This window comes from Camelina sativa, chromosome 17 (genome assembly GCF_000633955.1).
Source record: "Camelina sativa cultivar DH55 chromosome 17, Cs, whole genome shotgun sequence".
NCBI classification, from domain to species: domain Eukaryota; kingdom Viridiplantae; phylum Streptophyta; class Magnoliopsida; order Brassicales; family Brassicaceae; genus Camelina; species Camelina sativa.
Window position 1 is genome coordinate 14703676 of NC_025701.1, and position 11468 is coordinate 14715143.

The 11468-nt window shown below is 31.6% G+C and overlaps 2 protein-coding genes across 2 annotated transcripts; both read right to left on the bottom strand.

Annotated features, from left to right (window-relative positions):
* On the bottom strand, positions 2900-5428 carry LOC104757228. Its single transcript, XM_019239362.1, has 8 exons — positions 5041-5428; positions 4758-4957; positions 4643-4661; positions 4179-4360; positions 3957-4096; positions 3593-3851; positions 3225-3515; positions 2900-3139 (listed from the first exon to the last, which is right to left on the bottom strand). The coding sequence occupies exons 1-8, from the start codon at positions 5426-5428 to the stop codon at positions 2900-2902; spliced, it is 1719 nt and encodes a 572-aa protein (XP_019094907.1).
* LOC104757229 lies at positions 6509-9121 on the bottom strand. The gene is made up of 8 exons (XM_010479955.1): positions 8689-9121; positions 8412-8593; positions 8265-8322; positions 7986-8167; positions 7756-7895; positions 7402-7657; positions 7023-7316; positions 6509-6915 (listed from the first exon to the last, which is right to left on the bottom strand). The coding sequence occupies exons 1-8, from the start codon at positions 9080-9082 to the stop codon at positions 6679-6681; spliced, it is 1743 nt and encodes a 580-aa protein (XP_010478257.1). The 5' UTR covers positions 9083-9121; the 3' UTR covers positions 6509-6678.

Consider the following 11468-nt stretch of genomic DNA (forward strand, 5'->3'; position numbering starts at 1 on the left):
TTTTCTAAGCAAATTTTTAAAATTTTGAATCTTTATGTCATCAGTTTGTAGTTTCGGATAGATATATAACAAAGATCTGCCAAATACTTGAATTTTCTTAGTTCTCTTTAACAAGAAAAACATGATGAGGGTGAAACAAACATACTTTAACCATAGCCACTTCACCTTCAAGAATAGTAATTAAAGACAGTCTTAGTGTGAAGCGTAATTAATTAGCACAAACCACACGATACATGGTCAAACACAATTGTTTATTTTTCCAAAAAAGAAGAAAACAAAAATCATACACAATAATTGTTGGATTTTTCTGTTTGTGATAAAATTTCCAATTAATTAAAATCAACGATTATACAAATTAAAGATAACTTTTCATACTTTAAATATCGTATATGTAGCTTTTTTTTTAAATTATGTTAGCATGTTATTAGAAGTATTAAGTAGTTGATTATTTTATCAATTATATTTTGGATATCAAATTGTATCTCATAACTCAATTAAAATATTTCCATATAAATCAAAGTAGTAATATTAATTTCTGTAATTTTTTTATTGTCTCATGACACCGTCACACAAATAATCTTGTCAGCTAAAATAATCGATATCAAAAATCTTTTGGAATAAAGTTTTAAATGACAATTTTGTTTACATATTTTGCTACCAAACAACTTTTTTATATTATTGGTTTTTTTGCATTTCGAATTTTGAATTTTCTTAAAGTTAGAAAACTTAAAACACTTGATTAAACATCAAATCGAAATAAATAGAAAACATAAATGTTAATTAAAATAATTTGAATAATAAAAATTGAAATTAAAAAATATAATATACAATCTGAAAAATATATATGAGAAATAAGCTAGATAAAGAAAAAAATATAAATTAATGAGCGATGCATTTTGAATATAGCGATCATTTTTCTCTTTGCAAAAACTGGAAAAAAAATCTATTATTTAGAGATGTGTTTTGTTGTAGTATCCAATATCTAACAGTAATTAAAGAACTATATTTTTATTCACTTTTTCTATTTTAATCTTATATTCTTCTTCAGGTAAAATATAATATTATTTTGTAATTTTTACAAACTACTTCAAATAGTTCTGCATTTTTTGTGCAAACTCATCACGCTTAAGGTAAATTTGATTTTTGATTTTGGTTTGTTTCGCTTTAATATCTAAAGACATAAGTCATCTTCGAGCTGTCATTACGAGCAAACAAATTTCTCCCGATACATATATTTTCCTAATCAAACCAAATTACTATACTTAATAATCAAAACACACTATATAATGTTTAATAACAAATTAATATGGTAAGTTAGCTATGTTGATTTTAATTGGTTATTCATTTCTGAAAATTAATAATATAATTTCGGTTTTATAATTTAATTAAATTGCATAAATCCATATTTGACATTTTTACCCTCAACGTATATTATTATTTTTTAAAAACCTATTTTTCTAGTGGCATTTTAAAACAATTTATTACCCTTAATTACTAAGATTGTTTTTATATTGTACTTCCAAATTAATAAAGATGAGATTTAAAAAAACAGGAAAGGTATACTCTCTAATTATTATTAGCATGTTATTATTATATAGGTTTATGATCATAATGTAAAGACCCTCGAGGTTTTTGAACATATAGTATAAAATAATAATAATATTTCAATAAATAAATAAATAATAATAATAATAATAAAGATTGACAATCCAAAGACAGTATAAGTGAGACATACTTAACTTCAAAAAATCAAAATTTAGTTTACAATCTTCAAGTGTTAGGGAACGATTATAATAATTTATTATTGAAGAAAAGATTGGTCGGAGCTTAGAAGATTGAAGATTGGGAGGTTTGAAGATTGAAGAAAAAAAGATATAGCAAAGGATTGAGAGCTTTGAAGATTGAAGAAAAGAAGATATAGTAAAGAAGATATTGGGTCTGGTTTTTTTGTTTTTGTTTCTTTTTAAGCCTTTTTGTATCAAAATCTTTTTGGTGTCACTGTATTCACAAGGTTTTCTGAGGACGCTGTAGAGTTTGGTTTTTAATACAACTAAAGTGAATTAATAATATTGTAGTTTACAATGCTATTGTTAGGGATGTCAAAATGGTTAACTCAACTCATTATCTAATGAGTTAAAAGTTAAATGAGTTTATGAATTGACTCAACTCATTTAACAATTGAGATATATCAACCCATGAATCCATTTAGTTAAATGAGTTAGATGAATAATCGGGTTGACCCACTACAATATAAATTAATTAATATTTAATATAAAATTATAAGATGATGATGATGACATCATGCTGTTGACTGTGATATATATGTTGATATGATGATGGTGATGTTAATATGATTATGAAAGTATGATAATGATGATGATAGTATGACAATGTTGATGATGATGATAGTTACATGATGGTAGTATGATGATGATGATAATGTGATGATGTTGATATGATGATGGTAGGATGATGATGATGATAGTATAATGATGTTGGTATTATGATGATAATAGTATGATGATGTTGATATGATGATGGTAGAATGATGATGATGATGATAGTATGATGATGTTGGTATTATGATGATGATGTTGATAATATTAGTATTAGGTTGATAATGAAGAATGATGAGTTAGTGATTAACTCATAAACTCATTATAACCAAACTCATTTAACTCATGAACTCATTTAATCATCAACTTATTTAACCCATCAACTCACTAGTGAGTCAAAAATTTAAATTCATTAGAGTTCATGAGTTGAGTTGAGCAGAGTTGGCTCGTTAATCTTGACCTATTTTGACACCCCTAATAATAATAAATTGACTTAGCACATGAACAAGTATCTAAAATTATAAGAGATTAGGGACATGCTTCTTTGTGTTACAAATTCTTGTCTAGAGACTTGAGAAATGAAGATAGATCAAGAGAAGAGAGACAAAGTAAAGAGCAAAGGCCATTAAACATATCCAAAACGGGTAAGTCCTTCTCACGTAAGCCGGTATGCCTATTAGAAATCCAACGATCACAATAATGAGAACTTCAGTAGAATAATCCCAAGTCAATTCTCTCGTGTATACAATCGCCAGTATACATGAAATTCCAAGAAGATTGTTCATTGTAACATCACTATATATCTACAAGGAAAATAAAAGGTGGAGAAAACTCATTAACTGTTAAGTTTTAAGTTTCATTAATTAATGAAGTTTGAACAAAACTAACCTCAGAGAATGTATCTGATGTAATTCTGGCCTTGTCTTTCTTGCGACAGAAGTGAGCAGACAAAGCATTCTTTAGGTTTCTAACCAATGGGATCACAGCAAAGACGACATAGAAGGAAGGAACTCCAGCTGATACCGACAAAATCTCAATGTTCATCATGAAAGGTCTTGCAAGGAACATGACAATCATGATTCCTACAATGACTTCTGTGGAAGCTTTTAATGTTCTCTTTGAGAAAAACTTAGCAAAAAAGCTTTCTTTTGCTTGTTTCACCTTCAAGACCCCAATCTCCTCCTGCAATTGATTACACTAATTAGAAGAAAACCTAAATGGAATCATTCAGACGGAAGATGTTAGTTATTACTTACTGAAGGGTTCTCATCACTTTGACACGCGGGGTTGTCAAAGGTGAATTTGTAATGTTTCAACCAGTTAGCAATTCCTAGTTCGAATTCACTCTCGTCTATTTCACCGTCTTTGTCTCTATCGAAATACTCAAGCAATGTAGTAGCAAGCTCATTTGCGTTACACTTCATTCCCCCCAATTTCTCAAACTCAACCCTCATGTTTTTTAACTCAAGAATCTGTATCTTTCCATCTTTGTTTACATCAAGTTTATCGAACAATCTACAACAAGCGGAATAAATGTTAGGATTTCACATCGGAAGTTAGAAGAGACCTAGAGCTCATAAAACTCAGCAGTAAAAATGAAATTAACAGTTGTTGCTGAACCTTTTCAAGCTCTCTTTACTTAGTTGTCCATTTCTTAAAAGGGTTTTAGGTGAAAAGCTCTGCAAATGCTTATGAACTTCTGACATGAGCTCAAACCTCGCGTGATCTAAGCTCTTCTCTTGGTCCACTTTATCAAAATACTGCGGAAGTTCGACAAACAAGACTAAAAGACTAGGCAAAAATGAATAGGTCAATTTTGGTAGCTCATAATTAAGATCATACCGAATAAGTAAAGTAGACAACAGTAGCAGAAGCAGAGATTATGAGAGTGATCAATCCGATAAGGTCCTTCCAAGACTGTGAATCAAACATCTCTGAAAGTGTTACGATTATGAAGGGCAGTATTGTCAAGAGCATAATCCCTGCTGCTTTTGCGTTCTTTGGATCTGCTTCTACGCTAGCTCCTGTAGACAACAAACCCCATAATTATAAATGGTTAATTTGCTCATCTAAAAGTTTTGTAGTATAAAATTTGTAGGAAAACAAAAAATTTATAGAAAATCTATCCCAAAGGATTTAAGAAAGACAAACAAAGATGACCAAATGTTGTGAGAACTTTTAACAAAAAAAATGTTGTGAAACCAAAACGATATAAATGGTTTGTGTAATTGTTATTGCTTGTGGCTAATTATATTCATCAAGGTTCAGTTTTAATTAGCAAAATGGTGTAAGCAATTATAATATACCAAAAAGGCTTTTCCAAATCTTCTTTCTGGAATGTCTTCGACTTGGAGACCTTAGAGTCTGTAAGAAATTGAAAGTCATTAGCGTTTACTAAACGATCGCATGCTTCTACGAAACTAACAAGGAGAAATTAAAAGATCTTACAGGAGTCGTTGGCTCCTCGACTTGTTCATTTTTTCGATCAGAACCAGACAAACCAAAAACAACACAAGCTCCCCATTGAATCGTCAGAGCAAACACAGTATATCCAACTGTAACTCCAAGGGTATTACCAACCATCGAGTTTGCCATTTCTTGTGTTCCCATCAATCCAGTCGCTGAGATCATCATCACAACCTTGTCTAAGAATCATACATTATTGTAGTCAAAATATCCAAAAAAAGATGAGATGATTTCTTACAGAGAATAAGCGCGATTCTCGGGAACATTCTAAGAAGAGGGAAGATGATTCCGCCATAGAAACCGACCTCGAAGATGAGAAAGAGCTTAGACCTTCCTTCAGACAAGAAGTATTCACCGATCATCAAGAGACAACCAAAGGAGAAAACTTGAAATACATATCCTCCAACATTGTCTGCACATGGAAGAAACCCGTAGACATGAATGCACGCATTCTTGGAAACGCGGTTCGGGGGATCAAGACTGAGAAACTCGTAGCTTGATCCGTCTTGGACTCCATCGGAGACCAAGGTTAAGTTTTTCTCAGAGGAAGAACTCAGAACACGACAATTCACACCAGAAGTTAAAGTTAAAGAGAGAAAGGTTAGAAACAGAGCAAGACGTGCCATGGAAGTAAACTTGAAACAGAGTTTCTAATGAGCAGTTTTGTTGTATACGTCTCTTCTTACTTGAACACATATATACACACACACAGAAACTAAACGAAAACTAATCATACTATAACAATTTCTTACTGTTTAGTTTTTAGTTTTTACATAATAGAATAAAGAACGACTCTCTTGGGTTGATCAAGATGACACGATTAACTCTTGCTAATTAAAGAAAGACTTTGTTTTTCAGTAATTAGTTTTAAACTTCAGAACGTGAGTTACACTACACCTTCCAATTATGTTGGCATGGGTATATTATATATAGATTTGCTTAGCACTTTTGACTTTGGGATTTGGTTTAAGTAACTAAGTAGTGCGCTTAGTTTAAGGTGTAAAAGCTCCATTACATCACCTTAATCCCATATATGAGAGAGGAACCATTGTCATTTTTTGGTGCTACTATATTTTAAAGGCGACGCCAACTGGCCAAAGTTATCCAGTTAATTTCCTAAACGGAATAAAATTTGATCATTCACAACCAATATAGGAGTATGTTTTTGACACATACAAATAATTCGATTTAGAAAATACAAAACATTCTAATTTCAAAAAAAAATATGTCAAAATATAACAGAGATATCCCTTCAATTTATGTAGTAGAGCCAATATTTGAAATTGCTTGAACGCCATTTAACATTACCGTTGAAATTTATAAATCAAACATGAAACTAGGGTTTTAAGCTACTATTTGTAATACAGTAATAGTATATATTTGATAAAATGCGAATACAAATCATGGAAAAATACAACAGTACTTGTTTAGAAGTTCACAAGGACAATATCTAAGTTACTTGCGTAGAAAGAAAAGTTTTTGAAACCTTCTCCTTCCTTTGAGCTCTAAGTCTTTTTTCTCTCTCATGCTGTTTGTTTTCTCTTTAGTCCAATTCATAGTCTAAACTCCTCTTTTCTAGGTACACATCCAAAATATCAAAGGAACAAGAATGCATGCAACACTTCTTAGGAAATGTCTAGATGCAATGCTAAAATGATGAAATCAAAGAGTGAAGGAAACAAACTTGAAAAAGCATTCCATATAAACACTTTATATATCTCTCAATTAACGCCAAACAGCTTGTAAACATACAACGCAGACAAAACAGCATGAGAGAGAAAAAAGACTGTGAAATGGGAAAACTATGAAATCGTGAGAGAAGAACTCTTGGAAAGGTTCACTGCTCATTCATTGAAGGTGAAAGTTTCGTTCTTGTCTAGAGATTTGACTGGAGATAGATAAGGACAAGGGAGAAGAAATAGAGAGCAAAAGCCAAGACACATATCCAAAATGGATAAGTTGATCTCACATAAGCTGGTACCCCTATTAGGAGGCCAACAATCACAATAATGAGAACTTCTGTTGAGTAATCCCAAGTCAATCCTCTCAAGTACACAATCGCCAAAATAATTGTAATCCCCAGCAGATTGTTTAATGTAACATCTCTGTATATCTACAAAAGAAAAACACAAAACTCATTTACTATTGAGCTTTGATATCAAAAACCATGCAGATAATATTTGATAAGAGTTAATTAATGTGAGTTTCAATAAAACTAACCTCAGAGAATATATCGGATGTGATTCTCGCTTGGTCTTTCTTGCGACAGAAGTGAGCAGACAAAGCGTTCTTTAGGTTTCTTGCCAAAGGGATCACTGCAAAGACAACATAGAAGGAAGGAACTCCAGCTGATACCGACAAAAGTTCGATATTCATCATGAAAGGCATTGCTAGAAAGCTGACAATTAGAATCCCTATAATGACTTCAATGACAGCTTTGAATGTTCTCTTTGTCAGTAACTTAGTAAAAAGACATTCATTTGTTTGTACCATCTTCAATACCGCCTCATCCTCCTGCAATTAAACACTTTCTCGATTTCTTAATCTGATCATCAAGCAGGTAAAATTGAATCGAGAAGAATCATTTTAGTGTAATTACAGCTTGGTACTCTTTTTGTGAATCGGTGCTATCGACTGTAAATTTGTACTGTCTCAGCCATTTTTCGATCCCTTTCTCGAATTCAGTCTCATCTATCTCACCATCTTTATCACTGTCGAAATCAGCAAGCAATGTAGTGGCAAGCTCATGTATGTCACACTTCATTCTGCCCAACACCCCAAACTCCACCGTCAGATCTTTTAGCTCTGAAACTTGAATCTTTCCGTCTTTGTTGACATCGATTTTTTCAAACAAACTGCACAACACTAACTAGTAAGAATACATAAACATAACAAAAACAAACATTTTGTTGCGTTAAATAGCAATAACAATGGATATAATATATTAATATACCTTTTCAAGCTCTCTTTACTTAGTTGTTTATCTTTTATAAGGCTTTGAGGAGCAAAATTCTGTAAGTGCTTATGAACTTCTGACATGAGCTCAAACCTCGCGTGATCTAAGCTCTTCACTTGGTCCGCTTTATCAAAATACTGTCCGAAAAAAAAGGGTTAAATATCGAAGTAGGCAAATTAAAAAAAAAAAAAAAAGAATCTTAGATCATTTTTGGAGAAGCCTCATACCAAATAAACAAAGAAAAGAACAGTTGCAGAACCAGAGAACAAGAGAGTGATCAAAACGATAGAGTCATCCCAAGATTTTGAGTCAAATGTCTCTGAAAAGGTGACCAAGACGAAGGGAAATAAAGTCAAAAGCATAATCCCAGCCGCTTTCTTGTTCTTAGGATCTGCCCTTACGCTAGCTCCTGCATAGAATAAACCACACAAAAGATCACAAAATATGTAAGATTCTTGAAAAAGAAAGAATGAGAAATTAAATCTGTAAGAGATTTTTAAACTCACCAACAAGTTTCTTAATAAGATTGTTCCTGATACCATTTCGTCTTGGACTCTTTGTGCCCTGTATCAAATTATACAAATCACTTCATGAGATTCTATACACTCAAAAGAGACGATGAAGAAGAAGAAGAGGAAGATTGATGGTCTTACAGAAGCTATACTCTGGACTTCTCCATTTCCTATGGACTGATCTGAGCTCAAACCAGGTAAGCCAAAGACAACACAAGCTCCCCACTGTACTGTCAAAGCAAAGACAGAGTATCCCACAGTAACTGCAACGTTATTACCCACCATCGAGTTTGCCATTTCGCGGCTTCCCATTAGTCCAGTCGCTGTAACCAAAACCCCAAATAAGACATGATGATGGTAAGAACTTTCGTAGTACTCTCAAATATGTCTCCAGAATAGAAGAAGAGAGATGACTTACAGAGTATAAGGGCGATTCTTGGGAACATTACAAGGAGAGGGAAGATGATACCACCAAAGAAACCGACTTCGAAGATGACAAAGAGCTTAGACCTTCCTTTAGACAAAAAGTATTCACCGATGATCAGTAGACAACCAAAGGAGAAAACTTGGAAGACATAGCCTTCAATATTGTCTGCACAAGGCAGAAACCCGTAGACATGAACACAAGCATTCTCGGAAGTGAGATTTGGTGGATCAAGACTGAGGAACTCGTTGCTGGATCCGTCTTGGATTCCATCGGAGACCAAGATCGAGTTATTATCCTCAGACGTAGAACTTAGAACACGACAGTTCACTCCAGAGATCAAAGCTAATAGAGGGAGAAAAGACAGAAACAGAGCAAGACGTGCCATGGAAGTAAACTTGAAACAGAGTTTTTAATGAGTCGTTTGGTTCGGATCCTTCTCTTCTTACGCGCATATAAATATTTACACACACATGGAACTAAGCGATGAGTAGCTTCGAGACGTTTTTTTTTGTCGTAATACAATAAACAAAGGTTTTAATAAACATATCTTTAAAAATTATTGAGTCAGATTTTCAAAGAACGTGAAATGAATTATTAGCATGTGATTCTTATTTCAGTTTAGTATAATGTAAAGAGCCTCGAGGTTTTCGGAACAATATGATACAAATATAGAATACCGAAAGACTTTTTTTTTCAAGATCTAAGGAAAGACCTTTTTTTAAGATTGAAAATATTGATGAAGCTGAGCTTAATAGTTAATATTTAAAAACTTGACTTCCTAAATTATTTCTAATTAAAGAAACGGGAATGGTACACCTCTCTAACTATTATTAGCATGTTATTATAATTATATAGGCTTTATTATCACAAATGTAAAGACCATTGAGTTGTTTGAGCATATAATAGAAATATAGAATAATATAGACATTTGCTGTAAAAAAAGAATAACAAAGACATTTTATGCCCATGCCTAGTTGACTATTGATGACACTAAGGTTAATAATTGAAAATTTGATTCATCAAAAACTTGAAAAAAACAAAAATAATAATGGACTCAGCAATTATTAAGTCTGATTTAAATATTTATTATTAGGAGGAGGTAACTAATTATATGGGCTTATGATCATAATATAAAGACCCTCAAGTGTTTTTGTAACATATTAATTGAATAAAGAAAGACTTCTAGTGGTGTTATTAAATTGATGAAAGTAGGACTTGACATTCAGGTAACCTATACATAGTGGTGTTATAACAGCTGGAAATATTAGATATAGACTAATAAAGAAATATAACATAATGTTTTGTCTAAATGTTTTAGTTGTTTCGAATGTAGTTTAAGCATTATCTAGTGAAGATAAATACACAAACATTTAGACAATCAATTAGCGCCTAGATTTCTTCTTATCAATGGAAAGGACTTTAAACAAAGACATCATGCATGCTCGACATGAAATTTGAAGAACGACAAATAATAAAGGGTACAAATGGTAGCACTAAATTAATAAAAGAAAAGAATTGTTCTAATTAAGGTATTATTTAAATATATATATATATATAGTAGTTGGAATTCAGAGACAGAGTCAGTATTGATTCGAACTAATAGTGCACAAATTATAGAACATATATAATTTGATGATTCGTTCGAAAACAAATTATCGTGAAAAGGAAAAAACATATAAATAACCGTATAAAAAACCTTATAAAAATCATTTGCATTCATTTTGTCTTCTTTAAATTTCATGTCGAGCATGCATGATGTTTTTATTTAAAGTTTTTCTGTTGATAAGAAAAAAATCTATGTGCTAATTGATTGTCTAAATTTCTGTGTATTTATCTTCACTAGATAATGCTTAAACTATACATTCGAAACAACTAAAATATTTAGACTATTCCAATATTAGTTTATATCTAATATTTCCTGCAGTTATAATATTTTATAATATGGAACTGTAGCAAGTAAATATATATATAAAGTTGTATGAATTTATCTATTCATGTGGAGAAGTTTACCTTAGGAGATTGGTTTTAGGGGAATGGAAAAATATGGCTAGAAAATGAATGATGTTTAGCAAGGAGTGATATGTAGCTAAGATCAGACTTTTTTAAATATGTAATTAAATTACATATTAATACAGCTAGGAGTGATATTAGAATTGTTTTTTTTAATAGCTTATTAGAGAATAACTTTTTAGAATATTATTGAAATTTAAAATCCCTACAATAGAGTATAATTAGCTTTTAAATTTGGATTAGAAGTTACGTTAAAAAAAAATCAAACTTTCCAATAATTACAACAAATTTCTGTTAACTTAAAAACAAGTCAAATATTAAAAATATGGTCAAGCTCGTGTATCGGGGAACTTGGTCTGCGCGTATCCGATCCGTAGAACAAGTCCGTGCTTTTTATATTGAAAAGATGGTCCTGAGTCCTGACTCAATCCAAGCGTATTAACTTTCAGATTTTATATATACGTAAAAAAGAAAAACAATCCAAGCCTCAGTTCCAGATAATTAAATGAAGTGTTAATTATAGTACAGATATAGTACTATAGTTATAGTACAGATACGTAAATGAAGTGTTAATTATAGTACAGATATAGTACTATAATTATAGTACAGATACGTAAATGAAGTGTTAATTATAGTACAGATACGTAAATGAAGTGTTAATTATAGTACAGATACGTAAATGAAGTGTTAATTATAGTACGAATCGCGTTTCCAAGAACGCGTGCATTAATCTCTACGGGTTTCTTCCATGTGCAGATAAC

Coding starts and splice junctions, on each gene's coding strand:
- LOC104757228 (XM_019239362.1), bottom strand. CDS start 5,428: ATGGCACGTCTTGCTCTGTTTCTAACCTTTCTCTCTTTAACTTTAACT. Junction 3,516..3,592: donor AAAGTGATGAGAACCCTTCA/GTAAGTAATAAC, acceptor CAATTGCAGGAG/GAGATTGGGGTCTTGAAGGT. Junction 3,140..3,224: donor CATCAGATACATTCTCTGAG/GTTAGTTTTGTT, acceptor TTTTCCTTGTAG/ATATATAGTGATGTTACAAT.
- LOC104757229 (XM_010479955.1), bottom strand. CDS start 9,082: ATGGCACGTCTTGCTCTGTTTCTGTCTTTTCTCCCTCTATTAGCTTTG. Junction 7,317..7,401: donor CACAAAAAGAGTACCAAGCT/GTAATTACACTA, acceptor GTTTAATTGCAG/GAGGATGAGGCGGTATTGAA. Junction 6,916..7,022: donor CATCCGATATATTCTCTGAG/GTTAGTTTTATT, acceptor TTTCTTTTGTAG/ATATACAGAGATGTTACATT.